Source organism: Camarhynchus parvulus, chromosome 8 (genome assembly GCF_901933205.1).
Source record: "Camarhynchus parvulus chromosome 8, STF_HiC, whole genome shotgun sequence".
NCBI lineage: Eukaryota > Metazoa > Chordata > Aves > Passeriformes > Thraupidae > Camarhynchus > Camarhynchus parvulus.
Genome location: NC_044578.1, coordinates 26,783,635 through 26,809,792, shown reverse-complemented (window position 1 = coordinate 26,809,792; position 26,158 = coordinate 26,783,635). Strand labels below are relative to the sequence as shown.

The following is a 26,158-nucleotide window of genomic DNA, read 5'->3' as shown; positions in this document are numbered from 1 at the left end:
ATTATTATTCTTATCATTATTATTATAATATTTATTTTTAATTTTTATTATTTTTATTTATTTAGTCATAATTTGGATTTGTTCCCATGTTTTGCTTTTTTCTTTTTCCGTCATTTAAGAATTCTCTGTTTTAAAATTATGTTCTAACAGAAGGGTTAAAACTTCAGATTCATCTCTGAAATATGGCCATAATCTGCCTGTTTCTCCCAAAGAGGCCATTTTTAGTGATGCAGGAAGGTTCCATCCTGGTAGCTATTTTTGTCAATCCTACAATTTGCTGTACGGACCCCAAAAAAAGATTTCTGAAATGCTGAAGAATCTGTCTGACTCAAGCAAAGACATCTGCTGAAGACTTAGGTAGAAAGAGTGAATGGGGCAATTAATAAATAAATAAATTAGGGGTGGGAAAGGCAGATTATTACAAGTACTTGGAATTATTCTAGAAATCTACCCAGATTCAGAAATTCAAAATGTAATTTATAAAGTCTAGGGATAAAAGTTGTTTCCAAAAGACTGTGACATTGAATACAAATTATTAGAAATCCCTGATAATATTACAGGACTTATGTTCAAATATCAGGACTTTTATGCTACTGCTTTAGCTTGTCCATGACACAGAACAGTAGGAAAAGACCAATGGTGAGGAGGAAAAAGTGAGATGACTGGAGTTTTCAGTGGTCAGATCCTCACCTAAACTGCATTCAGCTCACTGAAAGGTCACGGAAATATTTGTAGTTTCAACTGAGACCAAAAAATAAAGCAGAAAAATCCTTCACTGGGTGATGCACGAGATCAAGCAGCCTCAAAAATCAAGAATTATTAGTTTGTAGCCAAGAGCACTTTACTGGACACCAATTGTACCTTAATGGGCACTAATCACTGCTAGAATGTACAGTCCTCTCCTGCTCCAAGTCTGTTTTTGGGACTCCAGGATTAGCTTGTAGCACAGAGGTGCCTGCTGGAAGAGTTCCTGATGAACTTCAGTGGAGTTCAATAGCCCAATTTCCTCTTGGAGGAGTTCAATTTTCCTTTATTATTTCTCCTTTAAGTAAATTATCTCTCTCTGCTGAGCTGCTCAAACACTTTTTGTCCATTTTGCAGATAAAAATCACAGTTCTAATCCTTCCCTCCCCTTGTGCCATTCAAGAGGGATCACTGACAAAGGGTGGCAGGTTAATAAAGTCCCCAGTACACGCCTGGGCCGTGGCTCCACTCCTACTGTGAGAGCCCTGGCTCCATCAAAGCCAGCATAGAAGGCAGCTCTGTATTACACCCAAGCTCCTGGAACTCCAGGCTGCTGCTGAGGGTAATTTGGAACATCTCCCAGGTCAGACTCAGAGCCAGCCCATCAGCACAACAAGGATGTGAGCAGGATTTCTCTGTGTGAAGCCAAATCGATTCCCCTGGCAAGCGACAGCAGCAGCACCAAGGAGGGTGGGAGAGCAGGGAGAGAGGAATGTCACATCCCTGCACAGCACAGACAGCTTTGTACACTGAATTTCAAACTAGATGCACCTAATCCAATCTCATCAATACCTGCATTTTTGAGCATCAATTTATACTAAAACAATGAAATGATCAACAGCTAATTCTGTAAACTAATACCCAACTCTGATCAGTAGATTTAAGTTTAGCTCAACAGTTCAAACTGACTCTAGACAAGACAAGGTAATTCAGGCAGTAGGAAGGAAGGCTAATTGTCCATTAAGGGTTAAGCCAATTGTTACTGATGGAAAAAAGGTAAGTATACATGGTTGGGTGAAGTGTAATTACTTTTTGCCACAAGATAAACAACTAGAAAAGAGAAGCTACAAAATTGAACAATCCACAGTGAGTTCATGTATGATTTAAGGCAGATTTCTCTAAAGAACCTCAAAAATATTTTTTTATTGTTGTTCCTGAGAAAACAAAGGAAAATCACAGGGTCCTTCATAACAAACCAAGGTTTGGTTAGAACACAGGCAACAAATCTGCCCCAGATGGCCCAAGAGCCACCAGTTCTCAGAAATTACCACATTGCACAACATGCTCTCCTTACACAGTGTTCTTTATACTCTCAACATAAAATTAAAAAATCACTAAAGTGATTTTTTTGTGTGTGCTCTGGAAGCAGTGGGCAAAGATGCAATATACATTTCTAAGGGAAAAAAAAAAGCCCTAATGGATTATGTGTCAATATTAGAAAGCTGAGATTATGTGTTCTTACCCTTTATCTCTGCCCTAAAATGGTTTAAGATCTAAACAGATAAAATTTCCTTCATGATGAAACTCAGCTTTCAGCACAGATGATCTATGTGCAGGGGAATAAAGTTTCAGCAGCATTCAGAACAAACCAAAATCCTTTGGCTTCGCTTGTGTTATAGAAGAAGAAAGATAGCAGCTTGGCAATTTTCTGTATACAAATAACTCCAATTGCCCAGGGGAATGTCACTGAGATCCAGGCATCCTGTTTGTTACATCCAGCCTCCCTGGAGTCAGCTTTAATTTCAAGCAGAATTGCCTAAACTCTCCATCCTTCCAAGGCAGGCAAATTGCACTGTACATTGTCCAAATTTCAGATCACTTCAGGGCTTTTCCCAAAGTTTCCTAACCTCTTTAGTGGATGCAAAAGATAGCAGGGCACTTTTCACACAGTAGATGTTTCCCTCTGTAGCCTGTGAAGATGTCCAAGATGTCCTGGATTTCACAGCAAGTTTTCTCAAAGGCAACTCATGGTTTGTATGCATTTGCATTTTGGGATAGACCATGATGGGTAAACAATACCATCTAAAGACTTTAAAGTTTTAGAATTTCAATTGATCTTGGCATAATTACACCCCCTACTCCTCATACCCAAGTCACAGCACTAAGAGATCATGACCCAAGGCAGCAGACAGTGAAGCAGGCAAAGGTTGTGGTTGCCAGCAAAGCCTTGTTTGTGTAATTACATCAGCCAAAGGCTTCAGATCCCAGCTTGCTAAAGGCTCCCACACATGGGTTCTGGCAACTCTGGCAGGTCTGGGCTGAAGGGAAGCAGAGAATGGAAGCAGAAAATGCATGGGAGCACCTGCAGCCTGTGGAAACACAGCGTGGTGTCACATCCCTTGCTCCCTGTCCCACCTCACTCCAGCATCACCTTGCATCTGGGCACTGAAATTGAGCTCTGTGGTACAAAGCACAGGTCAAAAAGAAAAAGAAAATCCCCAACCACTCACTGAGGCTTGCTAAATGACACGATAAAGGGAACTGGCAATAAGGAATCTGATTCTCCTAGGTCTGCAAAGAGGAGGATGGGAGTCTCTCACAGGTACACACAAACAGGCTCGTGCAAGCCCAGCTTGGGCAAACCCAGAGAGCTGCAAACATGTCAAGTCAGCACATCTGAATCCATCTTCCTGCCAGACATACTGCCAAACACACCCCTCAGTCTGAGGGCTAAACCCAAGCCCTGGTTTGTATCCCTGCCATGCACAACAGTTGGCAGTAGATGGGTATTTCGCACATGGCAGCAGGGTGAAAAACAGACAGGGCTACTGGGAAAATGACTGCACCAAGACACATCATAAATCCCTACAGATGAGATACAGGGAGCTGTGAAGCGCATTGTTTCATCCCTACTTCCTAACAGATATTCTTTGTAGGCCAAGCTGAGTGGTGGCGGGTGAAGGACAGCCCTCCTGTTGGCACACAGTTTTCTTAGAAGTTACAGAACTTCCATCATATCAAATTCCTGAATATCTCCTAAATAAATCTTTGCTGAACATAAAAACCTTTACTGAGTGTAAAAACTGGTGCATTGCAGATTCTTCCATTGAGCAGGTCACAAACAACCCTTTTTGATCCAAAACAAACTGTGTCCCTCTCCCCACCTCTAAAACTAGTAACCCTTTCCAGGTATTTATCTTAGCTGTTACTGCACAAGGATCTTAATTATGTGGTGAGCACAGAGTAAATCTGTTTTTTCTTTCATCACAAATACTCATTCCAGCTGGAATATACAGAAAGCAAAGCTCAGCTTTGATAGTTTTAGTTGTAAACAACTTTGTCTTAGAAAAAGAAGTTATTAAAATCACCCCAGGAATCTTTTTGGCTCTTTTCTGCTCTCTCCTGCCAGGTTTTTACCTGAAGGAAGAGCATGGGCTGGGTATTGGAGCAATCCTCCCCAGGCAGGAGGGCTCAGCAGAGACTTGCAGGAGCTGTTCTAAGGCACACCGCATGCAGCAGTGAAACCAGATGCTGCTTAACTCATCTTCTGATGCTCACTCCAATTCCAAAGCCTCTGGATTTTTAGAAGAGTACAGAGGCAGGATTTCTGCCCAGCTAACCTGGTAGTAATGCAATTTAGGCCTGGCATCGAAACAGATCTGAGCTTCATTCTCAATGCTAGTGACTCAGGATGAGGGCAAAACTAAAATCTGCAAGGGGCATCTTCACCTCTGACCTCCTTTCAGCAACCCTTTATCAAGAGATGCATATTCAGACTGAGAAAAAGCAGGGTTTAACTTGTTTCAACAAGTGAAACAGCCTTTTTTTTTTCTTATTGGATGATTTCACCTCCAAATATAAAAAGATTTATTTGCATCACTGCTAGCCTTTCCAAACAACAGAGAATCTCAAAAACTCTCACTGATGATGCTCTTTGCTAATACTTGAAAATTTAAAAAAACAACAGCAACAAAACCAGACCCCAAAGCCTTTCCTCCTCCTGGTATTTTCAATTCCTCCTGATATTTTCACATATGCAGGCAAAAAAAAAATCTCTTATTAATGCCACAAAGCTGCCAGAATCCAAACTTTTTCTGTGTAGTCTCCTTAACAACTCTCATTTAGAGTGAGCAGGTGGCAAGAAGGAAGCAGAGCAAGAGAGAAGACAATTATTTTGGGAAAGGAAGTGGTAACTGCTACTAGCCTGTCAAACAGCATGAATGGTGGAAATCTGAATCATGCTTTTACTGTATGAATGGGCTAATTCCAACACACTGCTATAAACAACGATCCTCTAAAAGGATGTAATCTCCCTAACAGGAAAAAATACACCTGTTAGAAAAAGAGCAGGATCTGAAGCAGAAATCAGGCAAAACAGAGATGGGGCCAGCTTGAGTTCCTCTTCTTGTGACATTTAGGTGCTGGTCTCCAGAGCCTGCATCACACTTTGTGACAGAATTACCCCATTGCAAATAACACTTGAAAGAAGGTTAGAGGCTGTCAAGCTGGAGTTAGGAAGAAATTACAGCTCCATTTTTAGCTTTCTTGAATGGAGGCTCCTCTGAGTAAGTGCTGCCAAGATGAAATCCTAGCAAGCAAATGACATATTTAGAGTGTGCCTGTTCACTTACAGAGGTATTACTACAATGATAGGGATTATGCACCAAGGAAATTTCATATATTTAACGGATGGCTTGCTGACACAACTCAGTGTACTGTGTATCTTCCAGGCAGGAATTAAAAATCTCAGCATTAGCAACAACCTCTCCCCTCCCTGCAAGCAGAGGACAAGCTTCTAAGCTTGCAGCAGATGCTGAGTGCCTCTGGAGTTAGAGTTTTTAAATGATCTTATTAGTTTTCAGTGTTTAAACAAGTCACTTTCTATCTTGTGCTTTTTTTTCCTGTGCTGCCCCTCTGGCCCTCATTTGAGGGTGACCACAGTGGTTTGTGCTGCTCAGAAGGGATGGCTCAGCTGCTCCTCTGGCAGCTGCTGAACCATCACAAATTACAGCTTGCTGTACAGAAGTATGTGGAAATTGGTGTCTATCTTAGTACAAGGGACTGTAACCACAGTGGTGCAGCAGCTGCCTCCCAAACAGCTGAGCCAACCCTGCAGCAAGGGGGAAAAGGAAAGACACTGAGAGAATGACTTCAGCAGCCCTTGGGTGAAGCACACTTGATTGAGTGCTGAACTTTGGGGAGCTACACATCTCTTGCTTCCATTTCTCAGATGTAACGTGGGTAGTTTGTCTCCCACACACTTCCTAGGAATGGTGCCACACGGATGTGTGCATAGTTCTGTAAAGAATGCCACAGAAATCTGCAGAATGGGTGCTACAGCTGATGATGCAAAGCCCTTGAATAACACACACTGTTCCACTTGCTCCATTAACAAAAGGATTCTCATACAAGTTATAACTTTATTGCTACCAATGAAAAAGAGCCCCATCACCTTATCCCTCTTTTTTAATTTTTAATAAATAAATCTATTAAGTAGTAAATCACAAGAGAGCAAATGCCTTCACCTCTGCACTAGAGCCAATCCTAAGGAGCTCTTCTGCAAGGAGTAATTTCAGATATCACTGTCAGATGCATGGCCTGCAGTTACCATGTTATCCACATGCTTCCCTGGGACGAGCTTGATATTCTTATCAGCTCTGCATAGCAATTTCTCTACCAGATACTGTAGCTGCCTCTGCTGTGCCTTTCAGCTTTTGGTGTCCATTCCAAAGCTATTTTAGTGCAGTTGTTATCTGTACTGCTTGTCATAGGTCCTGGCTGCCACCATCTGCTTCTTTCTCTGTATAAAGATGTGCAATGGTTCCCTTCACTAATGTGTCCTCTGGCTCAGCATCTTGACATAAAGCTATTCCCACTGCTTGCTATCAATCCACTTTTTTCATTAGCAGGAATTCTGTAATCATGACAAGAGACATTTTTAACCAGGATGTGAGAACAAGGGAACTACCTAGGGCACTGCAATCTGAGATTATATATGACCTTCCCCTCACTCTCATCTATACTCACAGAAAGGGCATTGCTCAATTTTTCCCTTCCCACTGCATGCCCAGTTCCTTTACCCACACACTCTGTGACATCTGTATTCACTACAGCTGTAGCTCTCACACAGAGATATCTTGTACTTTTAATATATTCTTGTCAGGCATATATCAAATAACACACTGCAAGATGCCATTTGCATCTAAAACTGAAGCAAGATACACAGCAAGGCAGATACCAAACAGCAGAGTCATCCATTCTCTGTGGCCTTCAAGAAAAACCAAGAATGTGACAAGGTTCCATTTAAAAGATAACACTGGGATTTCCAGCTATTGAGATGCTCAGAGAAGTTTAGAAAATCCATTCATTTTGCACATGATATAGAAGAAGGAGGAATTTAAATCTTATATTTTTAAAGGTCTTTCTAGCTTATGAAGCTATAAATAATATTCAGAGCCTAGTGCAGACTGGCTGCAATACAATTCTTTATTCCCCTCACTAGCCATATACCTGGAGGAAGTATTTTGCCTACAACATTATGTAAAGATAATTAATACCAAGTTTAGTTCCAAACAAGAATGAACATTTATTCATCTGGCAAAACAAAATGATCATTTAGAGGTGCTTTTGAAACTCCACAAACAAATCCAATCAGGGCTCTTTGCATGTCGCTCATCTCAAAGTATTTTGCAGTTTTTCCTCCTAAATCCCCAACTTTGCCCTGTTTATTTTCAGACTTCCAATCTGTAATCTAAGAAATAACAAAAAGAACCTTATCTGCCTTCCTCAAATAAGGAAGAGTTAAACTGCTATTAACAAGTACAAATAAATAAGCAATACAGTTCAATGTGTTAACTAACTATCTACAAGGGTGGGATTTTCCTTACTTGTGTGCAATATACTCACAAAATAAAATACTTAGTAAAAAAAAAACCCAGCTGAGGCTGTGAAATGAAAAATACCTTATCTGCTCTTTACCTTGGATAACAGCTATCAAGGCTGCTTTACTATTTACAGATCCATGTTTATTCCTCACAGCTCACTCTCCCAGAAGTGACATTTTTCACAGCTGAACCAGGGAAGAACTGCTCCTAAATCTCACCAGCCTGTGTGAAGGAAAGCTTCTTGCACAGGCTGGGAAGAGAAAGAAGAGCTCATTTCAACTGTGTGGTTGCTGCCTTTTCCTTCTTTCCTGGGAAGAGCTGGAATGGTGCTCTTTATGCAGCCACAGGTGGGGTGGAAAACATGAGGAACTGGGCCAAATCTGGACTTGGGGAACCACTGCAACTTCACCTGTCATTTTTAATATTTTCTTTTGCTTTGCCTAAAATTCAACATGTATAACTACAGCCAACAGCAGGAAGATGGCTGCTTCTTTTAGGAACGGCACCCTGAACAGGTAAGCTAGAGAAAAACCTGTTATTGGGTGCTTGTTGTGAAAATATGAAGCCAAGGAAATTCCAGAGGTGAGGTAAAACATAACCAGCTCTAAACCAGCAGGAACCATTTAGAGCCACCCACAAGAGCTGCATTCCCACTGACCCGCATCCAGCAGCTCTCACCTCTAAATCCCAGGGCTGCCTAGTGAGTTTAAAAACACACCTACAAAGCTCCCCGTGTGCCAGCATCCCATAACCACCTCCCTGATAGGTGGATAAATCCTGGTGCTTGGCAGTCGCTTTGCTGGAGGCATTTACACACACAATGCCTGGGCTGCACGACCTCCCCATCCCGCGGTGGTACCCGCCTGGCCAGGCTGCTCTGGCAGGCGCTGCCCTCTGAGAGCTCGCAGCTCCCCTGATATATATATATATATATATATTTATTTATTTATTTCTCGTGGTTCTCTTACCTAGTTGGGCGGCCCCCTCTGCCGGGTACTCGGGGAACTGGCCCTCCGAGGGCACGCTGACCGTGCGGCGCAGGCAGCGCCCGCGGGAGGCATCCTGCGGCTCCTGCATCCCTTCTGGAGGCACCTGCGGAAAAACCAACAGCTCTTAGCTCGGCACCAGCCCACCCTGTTAATATGGCATCTTGATAGGGGACTGTCTCTGCCATGTTTTCTGAAAAATCCTCTTTGCCCAGGATTTCTTCTCCTGAGAAGCTGAGAAGCCTCAGAGAAGAATAAAAACAATGATTATCTGATTGCTTCTCCTGTGTTTTGCTGCTTTGGACTGTGGTCTGGAGATTTTTATCCAACAGGTGGATGGTTAATTGGTTTTATGTGAATTGTTTTGACTTAATGACCAATCATGGTCAGGCTGTGTCAGGACTCTGGAAGCAGTTATGAGTTTTCATTATCATTCTTATATAACCTTCTGTTTGTATTCTTTCTTTATTCTGTAGTATAGTTTTAGTATAGTATTCTTTAATATAAGTACATAAAATAATAAATTAGCCTTCTAAGAACATAGAGTCAAATTCTCAATTCCTCCTTCATCCTGGGAACCCCAAAAATACCACAGGGGACTTCATTTTCTCCTCATCTACTAATAGCTCTCAGGCATAGTGTGGCATTTGTGGCCTTAACACAAAATTCCAGAGGCTCCCTGGGAAAGTGCAGCAGCAGTGAAGAGCATGCTCAGCCCAGCATCCTCTGACCCCCTGACTACCAAAGCACTCCTGCCTTTCCAAACTGCTTCCCCAGTGCCAGACCATGGCTGCTTCCAGATGCTGCTGCTCAGATGGCTCCAGGCAAAACGTGGAGAAAACCAAACTTGTGCCAGCTACCTGGTGCACACAGGCGCTGCACGGGCACTCCCAGGCTGCAGAGACCCTCTCCTCGAGCAGCACGCTCATGGCTACAGCCCAGCAGGTCCTGCCGTGCTCAGGTGGTAACTGAGCTCAGGATTGGTGAACCACTGGTTCACCAATTGGTGAATTTGTCATTCACCACCATTGGTGAATTTGTGGTTGCTCCAGGCCAGAGAGACCTGCAGGTACCTGCAGGCAATGGCACCGCTGGGTACTGGCCACCACAAACTCTACTGGTGGCCACCACAGTTTTTGGTGCCTGTTTCCATGCCTGGAACCTGTGGCTGAGCAGGGCTGTCCCCTGAACCTTCCACAGCTGGAAGGAACCTCAGGGACGAGGGAGATTCAGCATCCAGGGGCTGGGAGGAGGCACAAAACATCTCAGTGTACTTTTGATGAGGGCTTTGGTTCCAGCAGTACCACTGCAGTACATGTAGCATGGCAGTTTCTCTTCATGTGGCTACATAACACACGGCTGGCACCTAAAGAAATAGAAGCCCCTGTCCTATTTCCTGTGCTGTTTCTCCTTTCATATCTTCCATCAACTCTGAAAACTGAGTATTAATAGCAAACAAAAAGCTATCATTTATTTGCACTGAAGGTTGTAAAAGATCTCAGAGATACTGCATTTTTTTAGAAACAGGCTGGACACTACAATGGCTCTCAAACCATTTCTGGCATTTCCTGATTTCTAAGCACTTAACATTTTCTTAAGGTCATTTAAAAATGCTATTTATTACTATCCTGGTCTATTTGTCTCCTTCAAACAGTGTCCATTTTTCAAAACAAGTTTCCCAAACCCCTGGTGCTTATTCTGATCAGACTATTGTCTTCTGTGGGGATTTTTACAGCTGTATAAGCTCTTGTGCAAAAGCATGTTGGTAAATTAAAGAGAGACTAATTTTGTTAGCTTATGCCACATATGTTCAATCAAATTCACATATTAAATTTTTGGTTCTCATCTGGAGGCTCCATTTAGTCTCACTCCCTTCTAAACACTCTCCTGATCCTCTGCCTCTTATATTTCCTTCAGAGAATTTTTTGGTGGGATGCTGAGAGCCAGATTTCCAGATCAGCTATTGCCAGTCATACCCCACACTACTTCAGCAGCACTTAAAGCCCTGCCACACTCCTGTCACAGTGAACTCACTGCACTACACCCACCTGCTTGCTCTGGACCAATACAGCTACTGCAGCACTGATTTCCCCACTAAAATAACTCAAAAAGATCCCCTTAAGTCTGACTTGAAAATCCTTTGTTATTTACAGTAAAACTTCTCCAAAACCATAGTCTCAATTCATATTGACAAACAGAACTAATTCCAAGACTGCAGGACCAGTATTTATTGCTTAGCATGAGACCACCCCGCTTTAAAAAAAATACAGATTTGGGAACATGTAAAATGAACTTGCTCAGCAGCTCAGCATCCCTTGAGACTGGACACATTTTAAACAGTTCTATAAAGTGCTCTGTGCTCAGACAAATGGATTCATGGATGGGGAGGCACCAAAACACAAGGAAGTGCACAAATAAATACCATGTGAAGACCAAGACAGATATCTGCAACCTTCCCAACACTCCTGTAGCCCCTCCTGCCCCAGCAGGCAGCTCAGCAAAGGATTGAAGGGAATGGCACAGCCTTGCAGAGTCAGGACTCTAATGGTGATTCAGTCTTAGCTCTTTTTTTCTCCCCATCCAGCTTTATCCTCTTCTTTCCCTGCTGAGACTCCACCACCCTGGGAATTCTCTGACCCTGAGCTGACATGCTGAAGCTGCTGGTTCAGGACTGGGGTCTGAGCAGTGTTAACTCTGTGATAAAAAGGTACACAGGGGCAGTCCAGATGCTGATCATTTTAGCAATCTTAACAATTTTCATCACAGGTCACGTTTCCATGACAAATGGCACAATTTAATGAGGATGGATTCAGAGCTCAGACTCTAAATCCTTGAACAGCATCCCAGTTCACCTGCCACTGAATATATTTTTAAGTATAAAAAGTCTGTATTGGGGATTTCTAACAGTTTGATGATGAGGGGATTTCAGAAGAAATTGGAGCAAGAGCTTTCCAAGCATTTAATGCCTCTTAAAGGCAAACTAAGATAGTAACTTTTAAAAAAGCAGATGAAAAAAAAAAACAGATAAGATTTGTCCAGATTGGAAAGAGTGGTTCAAGACAAACTTGAGAATTTGCAGACTCTTCTGATCTAACAGTCAGGAAGTTTGGAATCATGTCAAAACCAGTTAAATAATTCATTTTAATTTTTTACTTTCCTTCAGAAAGTTAGAAGCTAGCTAAAATTTTGACACGGAAATCCACTTTAAAAATGTTGACAGCAAACATTTCTCTGGGCTTTTGGAAACTTCCTTGGGAATTAAGGCAAAATTTGCTTGGGAATTAAGGCAAATCTGACCTTCAGCCTTGACAAACTCTTATTTACAGGTGAAATATGTTTGCTGTAAGATCCCCAACATGACAAATCCTTTGAGGAGGGCAGTGAGATCTGGGAAGAGCTTCCCCATGGGCCCCATGCAGCAGTGTTTGCTCCCTTGGGATCACCACTGTCACACCACTACTGGTGTCAGTCACAGGAGATGGAAAGAAGGAAAATACCTCCCAGGTGTGCTGCTGGCCTCTGTCACCAGCACCAGTGAGCAGCAGATCTTGTCACAGTGCATGTAGGTCTTTGCTATCCTTTGCCCTTGATTAAACCCACCTCTAAATCCAAGAAGAAAGATGAGATTTGGGGGCAGGGAGGGGGAAAAAGAGTCTAACACAGTGAAAAGTGTTGTTCATCTTCATTTCCAAGTGAACACAAGACAAACATTCTGCAGGACTGCAGCCAAGTTGCTGACAAAGCCCAGCTGAAAAGCAGCCCAGAGCCAGGTGCAGCCATTTGTCACATGCCTCCAAGTGGAAGTGCTGTGCACAGGGTTGTGTGTCTGGAATCACTCTTCATGAACACTCATTCCCTTTCCCTCTTTCAAATGTCTCTGATTTTAGAGACATGCCTACTTGTCAGAACCCAGGAAATTCCTCTGGCTGTCCTGGAGGACTCGAGCCCCTGCCCAGGGGGCTCAGAGAGCTTGGCACAGAGCCCCAGACCCCTGTGCCTTTGATTTAGCCCTTGGAAAAAACAATTACCAACCTTAGATGAAGAATTACAAGCCACGAAAGTTTAAGTAGAATGATAGTGAATTTATCACAGGGTGAAAAATAGATTTTTTGGGGTTTTTAGCATGGGAGTTCAGGGGACAAGATGGAGGAATCTGGGCGTGTTCTGTCTTTCTCCTTCTTCTTCTTGACCTCCATCTTCTGCTGCGGTTTAGAGTAGCAGCTCACTGTCTAACATAGATGATAGGCATTGGAAAGTAACTGTAAATATTGTACATGTAGTTTTTGGTATAAAAAGATAACACCACCCTGGGAGCAGCCAGAGTGCCTCTGTCTGACCTGCTGAGCTGACCTTGGCTGGATGGGAGAAAAAATTTTATAGATAAGACACAATAAACAACCTTGAGACCGAGAACTGAAGAGCTCTGACTCCTTTGACTGCCAGGCTGGGAAAAGAAACTTTCTAACACATCTCGGGGTCACTCTGAGCAGCAGAGACCCTGAGACTGCCTGTGCCCTCACAGACCCTCCCACCTGATGGAACAGATTTCCCAGAGCAGATGAAAACACCTACACCTTCCTGACAGGGAAAACTCTTCCTTGTAGGAGAAATGCCTGATTTGTATGGGCATCAATCTAGGCCTGTTTTCCTTGTCTTGGAAAATGCTGTTAAATATTATCACACTGTGTAATAATTGCACACCTCCTGCCACTCAGGACTCTTTATTTGCTAACTCATCTCCCACGTTCCTAGAGGGATTAATTTTCTTTCTACTTACTTTTTAGGCATTGAACTCTTCCTTTCATTAATAATTTTCATTCTTCAGTCTCACCTATTCTCATTTTATAAAGTTGACAAAGTGTCAAGTAATTAAAGTTTTTCTACACTACACAAGGTGATACTGCCAGACTATTTTTGTCTAAGTAATTACAGATATTTTTGGATCAAGTTGCACTTCAAAAGGCCTCTGATTTTCAACCTACTCTTGCACAGCACAAAATTTCTCTTGCATTTACTTCATTCAAACTGCCTTGACAATAAATCCATAGTGGTGGGACGCTATGAGAAATGAGTTTTCTCTACTACAATGTTTATTTCTGTAGTGTTCCCTTGGTCTTAAAAATCTGCTGTATTTTTAGCAGGACTAACTGAAAAAACCCCAAATTTAGCATTGTAACTGAAACAGTGGAGAATTCTTCCATTTACCTGCTTACATTTTGTATCTATTTTTCACTTTCTGACTTGGACACACATGCCTGCGGAAGGATTTTACAAAGCAGTATAAACACACATTTCTGTTCCCTTCCAGCCTCAAACGGGCCAAGCTTCTTGGATTTCATTCCATGAAGTAACAAAGCAGATGGACAGAGAATAACATGAGAGGTTTCAGACTTACACCTTTCAAGTTATGTCAGCCTTGTGATGATGAAAGTGCTCCTGGATGCCTTAAGTTTGAGCCTTCATATTTTCCAGATTCTGTACCGCATTAATATGTAACTCTGAACTTCATATAAAAAGTCTTAGCTAGTTCTCTTCACAGTTTGGTTAAACAAAACAATCCTTTTCCTGCCCCAGAACCAAGGACACCACTGTAGCTTCAGGCCCAAAAAGTGCAAACAACAGTGAATTGAGGAGAGCAGACTGGGAGGATGGGCCTGCATAAACTGGAGCTGTAATTGGACCATAAACCCCAATATGGAAATGGACCAAAACTTATCAAAGTGTGAAAACTCATGACCCATCTTGGGTGTAGCCTCAGCCAGGCTCTAGTGTTGTCCAAGGTGTATCCTGTGAAGGCCTTTAATAACCCCCTACTTTATTCCATAACACTGCCCAGCCTCTGTTCCAGGCAGCCTCTCAAGGCATCCATCACTCCCTCTGGGCTGCAAGGGCACTGTGCTGTTCCCATCTCTTCCTTCTTCCCCCACACCCTCTCCTTTACTGGTGGGTGTCCCTCTGTCCTGAACACTGCTACTAAGATCCTCCTCAGCAGCCCAAAGGAATTCTGACCTACTCACTCTATCAATGACTGTGTTCAGAGCAGGAATCTCTCCTGCTCCTGTTCCCTATTGCCAGGTTTGAGTCAAAAAACACTTCCTCCAGCATCACCTTTCCAATAATTTTACTCTGAACATAATCTTCTTTTTTTTCCTAACCTCCCTCTTCTTTGTTCACCTGGTCTTTGCTTAAGCTCCCTGCACCAGTGGTCCCACCCAGGATCCTTTTATGATTCCCCTTATGCAGACTTTTCCATCATCATGCTCTTAACAAGCATCTCACCCCACTGCTGCCTTAGGCCTTTGTGCACTCCTGTTTCTAGATCACATTTCATGGAGCCTCTTTCAACTCTGAATGACTTGCCAAGAAAAATTTAACTGCGTTGCCTCCCCTCCCCTTTCTCAGGAAGGCTGCAAAGGGATACTCCTAGCTCAGAAAAATTAGAAGAAAGTGTAAATCCAGAGTATCAGCCCTGTGTCTCTCTCCTGACTGGCAGTTCTATGTGTTGTGTGTTTCTGTAAGGGACTCACAAGCCAGACTACATCAACCTTTGATTTTCCTACTGAACACTCATGGCTCTGCAAGGAGTTCCCTTTTTCCTTTCATTTCACAGTAGCCACAAATTACTTGAAAATCAGAATGGCAAATGTGACTCCAGCTACAGGCTTCTGAAACAAATCCCATTATCAGCATGTGGAGTCACACCTGCACCAAAGGCATGTCTGCTTGGCCCATCTGCATGCAGCATTTCCCAAAATAAGCTATTTCTCATTGTGGTAGTGCAGGAAGATTCCTTTGAAAGAACACTGCAGGAATTTACATTACTGCTTGCTTTTTTGGGGGTTATTGCTACACTTAAACCTCACGCCCTCTATAGCCTATATTGAATTTCCTCAGCTTCTGACAAAAAACAATGTTTTTAACCATAGAATATAATGTGATACATTGGACTTCCCACATTTACTCCTCAGGATCTAGTCAAAGGACTCATCTTACTCCCAGCAAAATGCTTTCAGCTGTCTGTGGCAGGGGAAATAGGAGCCCCTAAGTGCATGATCACCACCTTCAGGTAACTTTGTGATACGAGCCAGTGTTGTTTCAATTACATTTCTTAATGAGATGCATCCTTTTGGTACAGCCATGCTGGAACAGCACTGTTTTAGAAATGATTCTCATATCTCCTTAAGTTTCTTCAGTCTACACTTCAATTCCTCAGGTGTCAGTCCTGTCAGACTAGAAAAGGAATTACATAGTAAACAAATACCATTAAATGGGCCTTCCATTTTGCCTGCTTTTGATCACCTCTCCCACATATCAGCATTAATGCTGTTCCCTTCTAATAACTCAAGTCTTTCTCTAAACCATTTCCTCCCACTGTCCCCATGCAAGGCAATATTTCATTGCAAATAAACCTGAGCACAGCTGACTAATATTTTGTTCCACACCAGAAACAGGTCTCACTCTCAGGCTGTAACAGCCATATACAGAAGCTTCAAAAGAATCAAGAAAAACCACAAAAACTGGCGTCATCACCAAATATAGGAAACTATGGCATTAGACTAAAACTCATGGATAAAAGCCTTCACTTTTCCCTACCTTTATGCCTGCACTGCCATACAGAGGCAGGTTGACATAGCTGTGGTGGCTTTAACCACCACTTAAAAGAAGTGGTAACACAGGGGCAGACAAACACAGGCTGCAGAGCTCCAGGAGGGAGTTTGTACTTTGGCTGCTGTCACCTCTTCTGTGCCACCAGCACCTGGGCCAGCTGATTATAGCTGTGTGCACCACCCCATTCACACACAGGAGAGCTTAGCTCCCCTTTTCATAGAATGGGAAGGGGTTGGAAGGGACCTTAAAGATCACCTAGTCCCAAACTCCTGCCATGGGCAGGGAACCTCCCACTAAAACAGGGTTGCTCAAGGCCTTATCCAACTTGGCCTTGAACACCTACAAGGATGAGGCATCCACAACCTCCTGGGCAGCCTGTTCCAGTGTCTCATCCCTCTGGCAGTAAAGAATTTATTTTAAATTCCCTTTTCCCTCTCGCACACATTTCAAAGGATTTGTGAGTGAAGTAAAGGGGAGATGAAGAAAGCTGCCTTCTCCTTTGACCAATAAAGGCTGATGTCTTGTGAAGGCTGACCTAGAACAGAGACTAGACAGAGCTAAAGAATAAAACAGGGATTTATTAAGAGGCCTCAATGGATCCACCTTGGGCAGCACAACCCACAACGACCACAAAATGGACAACTGGTCACAGGTTGTCCATTTAAACTTATAAAACTTTTATAAGTTCTGTTCCATTTGCATATTGGAGTTAATTGTCCAATTACAGCTTTAGCCCATGAAGTCTCATCCGTCTTGTTTTTCTCTCTCCAGCCCATGTTGTCTGTGCTCTTGGGCCTGAGATTTGGATCATTTGTCCTTGGTCTCCAGCTAGAGCAGGAATTGTTTTGTCTCCCTGCTCTGTGCACAGAGCTCACCATCCCCTCATATGAAGCCCAGACCCACACACTAAAGCAGAACAGAATCTGAAAACCACAAAAGCTCAAACCTGAGGCATCATTTCCCCCTTGTTCCCCAAGGGCAGACACTGAGGCACCAGTGTGAGCTTGTCTCACCTCCTTCTCCCTGTTGAGCAGCACCAGCTGGCTGTCTGTCAGGATGCAGTATTTCCTCTCCCATGTTGTCATCTCCGTGTAGGGGGACTGGCCACAGGACAGTCGGTGGGTGGGTGGTCCTTTCACATCTGGGAACAGAAAACCACCACCTTGTTAGCACGTGGCATTGACACCTTCTTTGCTTTCACAGCTCTGCAGTGAGATCTGAACCAAAACCGCACTCTGTGCTGAGTGGGGCCTGTTTCAGCATTTTAAAAGGTGAAATGGGAATCCTGGGAGGCACCCATGTGCTACTAATATTTATTTACTTATAGCATGACTTACAAAAATAGCAATACCAGGGATGAATATGAATGTCTTTGTCAAAGGCTGAAATATATTGAAAAGACCAAGAGCTCTTATGAAAACTTAATCTTGCTTCCACTCCCTTCTCAAAACCATGGTTCAAAGGAGTACAGCCCCGAATGTACTCTAAATCATAATAAAGTGGATTATTTGAGACTAAGGATAGAGAGATATAGGAAGGAAGACAAGGATCAAGGAAGGCAGGCTTGAAGAAGGGGAGGAAAAATTCAAAGGGATGAGCATTTAATCGAGAAGGGCTTACTGGCACCTTTTGGTGGGGAACCTACTTGATGAAATTGTGCATTTTCATTTAGCTACAGACACTAGTGACAAAAACTCATGCTTGAAAAAAATACCAAACAACACCCCCAAACACCACAAATCAAACCACAACCCCACTTGTTTGGTTCCCAGTCCTGATCTATTAAAATTTATTTTAAAATCTATTTCCCATAAGTTTCTCATGATTGAGCTGCATATGACATTGTGCCTGTCACTACTAACAAGGTCCCTTCCAACCCAAACCCCTCTAGGATTCTGTGATTCATCTCTTTATAAAGTTTTGATATTACATTCCGATTGCTTTATAAGATTAATTTTTATCTCACACTCTAGTTCTATACAAGTTACTTGCAATGATCTAAAAATCATCCATTCTCTAGACACTGTAGATCCCCTCAAGTCCCAAGAGTCTAAAAGAGACATTGAAAAATTCGAGGGACTTCCTGCACAGGAGTCCAGGACCTGCTTTAACTGTTTCAGGAGCAAAGTGAGTGTTCAAACCCGAAATGTTTTGCAGCACTATCTGCCTTTTAGCACACCCAGCAGCATGCACAGAGAGAACACAGCTGCTTCTCGTAGCTTCTCCCCAGCGTCACCACTAGAGGCCAGCGAATCCTCAATCACCCAGCACCTTCCAGGGAGAGTCAGCCCAAAGGCCAGCCTTAAACCCGGCCTAAGGAACCCCTCCAACTCACTTCCCTCCTTGCAGACCCTGCTCGTGCCCCCTCTTTTATCAAAAAAGCTGCAGCATCTTCACGCTCTCCTCCTGCAGCTCTGCCTCTGCACTGCAAGGGATGTGTCAGACTTGCCTTTCAGTGCCTTGTTCAACCTCACATTGCATCAGGGTTTTGGTGATCATTCAGGAAAGTGCTTGGAACAGGCAACCTTTAAGCAAGAAAAAGGAGAGGGCTGCATGGCTCCTGCTGCTCTGAATAACCAAGAAGGGCACCTTTGTGCCCTTAATGTCTGGTAAAATCATTCAGGGAAGAAGCTGAGATGCAGACTCAGATGACACATTGTTACTTCTGATACAACTCAGTTTTTGAGAATGACAGCGAGTGCTGTGTGGCTCAAAATCGTCCAAAACTCTATTTAAGCATAAAGATAATGAAGGGAAACCACCATAAGCTCTGCGGAGCAGAAGTGCGTTTGCGCAAACTCCTGGAGCACAACAGACTCTCCCCCAAGTTCTGTATTAGTCCATTTTACAGACATGAACCCTCCAGGTAGATTTCTGGCATAACTGCAATTCACATTTATCATGGTGTCCAACCAAAAACCAAACCAGATGTAAAATTAAACCACTGCTGCTCCTGCTTTGACCTTGGCTTCCCAAGCAGCACATGAGTCCAACCCCTGCCTAAGCACGACAAACCTGACAGAGAGTAGAGGAGAAGGATGAAGCCATGAGCTCCTGGTATAAGACTGCCACAGAAATGGGAAGATGAGAGCTCTGGGGATCTGGTCTCCTGGGTAAGGAAAGCACGTGATAAATCAGCAGGGGGAGAAAAGGATGAAGGTGTGTGTGCCCTGTCCTGCTGATGTGGGTGGGCTGGCAGTGAGAGTGCCTCCAGCTGCTGCACTGAGCACTAACCAAGGAACTGCATTTGGAACTGCTGGTAAACTTCCTGATGGCAAAAGAAAACCCTCCTGGGCCGTCAGCTCCAACGCAGAATCTACGGTCACGACTTGCCCAGCCCCAAAAGATCTTTGTGTTATAATTTCTTCTAACTACAGGCCTTGGCAGGATACCATCCAACTGATCCATGGGCTGCACAAAAGGAATTAAAGAACAGAACGACTTCTTCCACTGCAACAACAACTCCAGGACTTAACTGAGTCATCAGGCACTGTGAGCCAGCCATGGCTGTGTTGCCAAGTGGGTTGGCTACGTCAGAACAGCTTTCCACAGGCTGCTGGCAGAGTGACATGCCATGCTGTGTCTGGAGCTGTCAGTCACCCCTAGAGAACACCACAGTGGTACCATTTTGTGTGCGCATTGGGGTCCTTTTGAACACAAGCTGGGGCACAGCCCAGCACCCCTGCAAGCCTCTCTTCAGCAAGCTGGTTTTCCAGAGCATGGAACATCATAACTCCAGGCTGATGCTGTGAGCACATTGCAAACTCCACAGATGTGGAAGGAACATTCCCAGAAAACTCACAGCAACCAGGACCCCAGTGTAGCTTCGGTGCCTCAGTCCCACCTATTTAAATTATTTCTCAGCTCTCCCTCCTGCATGGCTGATATCTTTGGAGCCTCTCACAACAGCTGTGACTTCAAAATTTATTCTGAAGTATGTTACCAGTTTAGACAGAAGACTCTCTGGGACTTTGCACAGTATCACATACACGCTTGGTCACCTCACAAACCCTGTTCTGCTTTCCGGTGCTCTTCATCTTCGGTTTTCATTTTACATTCTTGGCTCCAGCTTTTCACGTGCATGTAATAAAACCCACCGAGCTCTTCCACTAAAGCCCCATAAAACTAATTAGGCACCATGCTTTGAATCGCTACAGAAGTGAATTGCAAGAAGTCCACGTGTAACGAGGAACACAAACTTTTGGGAAAGACTGTCAGGTCAGGACTGTCCTTTTTAATTTTCTGTCAGCTCACACAGCAAGGCTTGAACTTTGGAGATGAATGATCACTCACTGATGAATGCAAAGATCACTCCTTCAGAGAGGAGCTAGAGAAGAGATCAGGGAGGTGCATCTGAAAGCTCTGAGTTTGCAGATGTTACATGTGGGATGGGCTCATGCAGCCACACACCTAAATAGGCAAGTTCTGGTGACAGAAGATTTCTCTCTTGGGTCTGATGCAATCCCTTCATTCTGCAGCACTACAATGAGGCATTCAAGTAAGCAGATCAGCAAATCTACACATAGGATTAAAGGTCAGGCCTTATGTGCCTTCAAATGCTAATATCAGTTAAGTAACAGCTTGGAAAAAATCCCTTTCTTGGTACATCCCTGCCACTGCCTCCTGCCACATCCGACATCGCTGAAGACTGGAAACTGTTGTTTTTCCTCAGGGCTCTGAAATGCCACTAGCCATGATATAAATATCCACAAAGCTCCCTTTCTTTCAGTCAGATGACAACTTGTACCTTATTATTCTTGAAGTACAGGGCTTATTTTTAAAGAAGGGGAAAAATAGAGGGGCAGTGATTCCATAATCACGTATCAACAACAGAAATGTTGAGTGGTGCAGGGTGAGGAAACGTGGAAAGCAGCAGCAGCCAGTGCCAAGCTAATCCCCACAGACAGGGAAAGACATCCCAGGAAAATGATGGCAGTTTAGTAGTATTTATGGAGCAAAGCAGTCGTATCAGATGGGAACATTTCTGAAAGCTTCCATTGCAAACACGCAACAATTATTTTCCTTAAAATTCCAAATGTGTTCATGAGCGGAGAATATTTTCCAAAAAGCAGGCAATGGGCAGAATCAGAAAATTATTTCCAAGAGATAATGGATGCTTCAGTGTCATTTAGTCCCCAAGAGCTCTCCTACAACCAAAAAAGCAGCATCTTCTCTCCTCAGAGCTAGTGAAAAGGACAGAATTACCAGAAACCAAGCCAACAAAACTACATTAAAGGCAAATTCATGCCTTCAGTCTCTGCCAAAAAGCACTCTCTACTTACCATCAATAAAAACACAGAAATAACCCTCCAGCCCAGTGATGACAAGAGCACCCCTGGCACGCCTCAGAGCTCCTTTTTCTGAACTGCACTATTCCTATGGTGAAATCAAGGGCTAACTGAAGTAGTTGCCAAATTTTCCTCCACTTTATTAGGGTCCATATTCTGTTCCTAGTATTTCCAACAAGGAGCTGCCAAGCAGCTGAGTAACTAATGTGGTGGCCAAGTTTGTATGCTGGGAGGAATTTTTTTTCCCCTGACGAGAGATTAGTAGGAGCCCTAACACCTTTTGACAACAGGTCTGCTTGCCCAATGCCAATGTTTCCACAGTGTTTTATGTACTTACCATAGAGACAGGATGAGAGGAAAGCATTTTAGGTAAGTGCTGTCATCTGAGAGCTTGTCAGAACCCCAACCTACCCAGCTGTGCATGACCACATAGTCCAGTTTGAATAACCATCAGTTCCAACCCTGATAAAGCAGGTTGAAACAAGCCTTACTACTGACAGCTTCAAAGATAAGTAAGAACTACAAGTCCTTCCACTGAACTTCCACCATCTCAAAGCTCATGAAGGGATTCAAGGGCAAGATGTGGCAGAAAAGGAAATACACAGTGTCTCAACATGCTCCATTCCTCAAATCTTGGAACAAGGCAGGATTTCTGCAGAAGGAGTCACTAATAGGAATGAAAATGAGCAGCAACAGTGGCTCTGTGACACACAGCTGGGTGGGTATGTGCACCCAGTTCAGAGAGCTGTTGAAGGTGAAGATCTGCACAGGCGTTGGAGCAATCCTGGCCCAGCTGCAAGAGGGGCAACATCCCAACATCTGCACAGGGCAGAGGATGAGAGAGGTCAGCCACTGAGGGGCTGCTAGGGAAAGCACAACCAAGGCAACTCCTATTTTCTCTCATGCTGCTGTACAGAGCTCTTGTTTGCATTTCTTATTTCTCAAACCAACCCCCAGCCATGTGCAATGGTTTCTGATCCAACCCAGACCAGAACAGGGCAGACAGACACTATTTAAAACAACTGCTCAAAGAGAAACCTATCACAATGCCCAAATTCACCTGGAAGAGGAAGGGACACTCCTCCTCCAAGTTTGTACAGGCAATCACCACACTGCCCCAACACAGAAAACACAATGCTCATGGTATAATATTAGAAAAATTCAGCACATACTGTGTGTGGCAATGCAGAGACTGCCATGCTACAGAGAAAACACAATGCTCTCAGGGTTGATTAATTTTCTCTGAATCCCAACACACTTAGAAATATGACCAGCACACATTAGAAGCAACACCATTCATTTTGCCATTTTGTTTCAAAGCACGATGTGGGCTTCCTTTCTAGGAAACCTCTCATAGCTACTGTGAGATCCAGCAGCGCTCACTTGCCCCTCTAAATCACTCTGTGGCACAGCTCCATTTCAGCTAAGAGGTGCCTACATTTTCGTGGTCAGCAACAGATCCCTGGTGCAGCAGGTGGCATTTTAAGTGTAGAAAGTGTGAGCAGATCCTTTGGGATGAGAGGCATGCCATTCATGTAGGATGTTATTACAGAGGTAAGTATCTGGTGTGAATTCTTCCCGTTACATATCATAGCCACAGTCAACAAAGTTCAGTCCACATGCAACGAGCAGCTCTCAATTCAGCTGAATCCAGTTGCTCTCCTCCAGCAGCTGCAGGCAACGATAACCAAATACTTAGATGGAAATCTAATATCCTGGGTAGGAGGTAGAGAAGGCTTAGTCAAACCATCAGGTTTCAGAGATCTCAGAAGCTCTCACGCCAACCGCTTACAGCCAAAACACTACCTGGAAAATCCATTCTGCACAGAATAAAGTCATAAAAGGTTTAAGTAGGTGAAAACAGTATTTTAGAAGCTGGCAGAAGCCATGACCAGTGCCATGGCTTTCTCAGATTCCAATGTATTTGGCACTGTAACACACGTTCTTCACAAGATCTTTAATTTTTCTAGTACAGGCCAATCTTGCCAATCTAACCTATGAACTTTCCACTGCTCTTTTATTGAGTGGCAGTGATCAGACACAGTCTTAAGACTGGTTTTCCACTCTCCTAGTGAAGACTCTCATGAGCCACAGGGAGATTAAAGTAAAAACTGTTCAGTCAGGTGCAGTTTTCATGTCCTATATCCCCAAAGAAATGTGGCTCTGGCAATTTTCGTGCTTGTTGTCTGTGCTTCCATTTCCCTACCATCAGTATGTCAGCTCTGGGAGAAGGAATCTCTCAAAATTTAGAGATGGGAAGTCTGAAGATGTCTGCTGTTCACTGCTTACAGGTGAGGTTTGAAAGATTTTCCCTTCCTCTGAATGAAGACTGTGTGTCTGTTCTGCCCTCAGCAAAAGGCATAGCTTTTCCCCAGCAGCTGCTGGGAAGCTTTGCTGAGATCTGTGATGATGTGGAAGAAGGGTCACCTTGCTGCTCAGAATTTCTCACATGCAGCAGTCTCACCTCGACACCAAGGAGGAAAAATTAACCTTTAAAACTCAGAGAGTGAGAATCAACGTTTTGTCCACTACCAGAGCTGCCAGTCAGATTCTTAAATTTCCTACAGATTTTCTGCACTAAGAAAACACGTCAGGAGCAATTTTTAAGCGGGGAGGAATAAACCATCAGATGAGCGAATGCCTTAGCAGCCAAGGGCTGTCTCCTCTGCAACCAGCAGGAGACCAAATACAGAATGCTACTGTTCAACAAGCCTGGCATCTCCCAGCAGGACGGGATCTCTGGCTGACATCATTCCCACCCCTTCAATTCCTTCCCTAGGAGAGATCTGACTTGTTTGTGCAAGAGTCGGCCGGCGGCGAGCAAGGTACAGCAGCCTCCCTGCTGCAGCTGAGCTCCCAGACAGCTCTGCCAACTTCCCCTGGGCCCAAGTCCATACATCTGCCCTGTTCTTGCAACGTCACCACTGTGCCTATCTACAGCTCAGGAGATTTCACACCAGGGCTGAGACTACGGCAGAGATCAGCCAAGATTTCCCTTCTCACCTCCCCGTAACACATGCAATTCCAACCCCAAACCTTTCCCAAGGCCTGTGCTCACACATTTGCCACCCTGACATTTCCTCAAAGGCCTCAGTGTTCCCTGGTACCCAAGGGCTCTGCAGAAGCTCGAGAGCACAAATTCAGTTAGGCCACAACCGTGCGAGCAGTTGCATCGAGATTTTATTTTCAAAAGGAAAAATTATGGAGCTGTTCCAAAAAAGAAACCGCAAGTCTTAAAATCTTACGACTAGTTTAGTGAGCAGATGCTGAGTGTGCCAACAGTCTCAAGCTTTCTTGCAAAGTCCTAAAAAATGAGAGCTAAGGAGCTAATAGCAGAGACAAAAATTAGGCATAAAGCTCACAGGGTAATTCTGACTAGAAAGCAGAAAGTTGCACCAGCTTGCTGTCATCGAGCAGCTTCTTTGAGCAAAAGGTGTGGGAGCTCTTAACAGCAGTTTAAAGCTACCAATTAGCTTGAACACTACTGAGCTCCTCTAAGCTTCTTACTCCCTGTATAGCCGATTGCTAAATGTTAAACTTACAGAGGGTAACTGATCCTCTCCTTGCTCTCTGTCCCCGTCCTCCTGGGCTGTGCCCAGCCCAGCTCAGGGGACACAGCGTGCAAGATGTGCCTGTCAGGAGACATCAGCACCTTCTCAGATGGATCAGTGCCAGCAGCTTCCAATCAGGCAATCAGTGTGCAGTTGGTGGCCCAACAAGTGGAACCAGAAATCACAGCCCAGCCAAGGTGGGGACCGTACAAACCACGCAGGTGCGCCCTGCGCTCGGCCCGGCCTCCCTGCGCGCCCGCGAACAAGGGGCTCTTTGTGCAGCCTCGTAAATCTCATGACATCACCACTACAGAAGCTGCTGTCCCTGTAAAAAACCAATTTGGTTCCCAGGATAACTAAGATTTCAAATAACGTGCAGTTGCTTAAAGCCATGGCTGTGACCCTTCCTTTCCTTCTTATTCAGCTCTCGTTCCCTGCCCAGGACCACTCATCTTTGCTCCTGAATATTAAGTACATTTTTCTCTCACAGTTAAATTCCCACTTGGCCTACAAAACACTTTGGAATCTCAAAACAGAAATGGTTATTACAAACCTGTAGAGAGGATTATAAAAGATTACATGCCCCTATTACATAGCTGCCAAGTTCTGAGAAGGTTCTCAAGTGACACTTCTCCCCAAAGCAAGGAGAGGCTTTCGTGAGAGGTTTAGAAAGCAGAAAATGGAGAATAGCAGAAAAGTTAATTATTCATGGGAGAAAAAAAAAAGTCTGCAGTTTTTCCTCCTAATTTATGCATGGTCCTTTTCTTATCCAGCTCTATGCCCTTCACCTTGCTCTGTCCTCTGCAGTGCTTGCTCCCAACCAACCCCTAATCTCGGTCTCACAGCCTCTTCAGCACCAGGCATCCAGAGTGGGCTATTCCCTCTTCATTCTTTATTTTTTGCAGCAGTGCAGGAAGAGGACAAAAGAAAAAATGTCCTGAACTTTAAAAGGACCTTGGTCCAAGGCAGCTGTGCAAAAAAAAAAAAAAACCCCAACAAAACAGTTTAAAAGCAAAAGCTGCTCAGTTCCTGCACATATTTTTGGGGCACACACACAAAAATGTACCAATGTACTAGGGGTCAAAATTAAAGATGTGTGGCACAAGCAGTGCACAGAGCTTGGCAAAAGCACCAACACCAAAGTTCACAGACTGCTT

General features: G+C 43.9%; 1 protein-coding gene across 6 annotated transcripts in view; it reads right to left on the bottom strand.

Moving 5' to 3' along the window:
* LOC115906577 (ras GTPase-activating protein nGAP-like) overlaps positions 1–26,158 on the bottom strand; it is a 164,953-nt gene that overhangs the window by 66,117 nt on the left and 72,678 nt on the right. For all 6 annotated transcript variants that reach the window (XM_030953854.1, XM_030953855.1, XM_030953856.1 and 3 more), the window contains exons 2-3: positions 17,176–17,303; positions 8,537–8,660 (exon numbers count right to left, since the gene is read on the bottom strand). In XM_030953854.1, the coding sequence (XP_030809714.1) occupies positions 8,537–8,660; positions 17,176–17,303 (252 nt within the window). The remainder of the gene's footprint in view (positions 1–8,536; positions 8,661–17,175; positions 17,304–26,158) is intronic.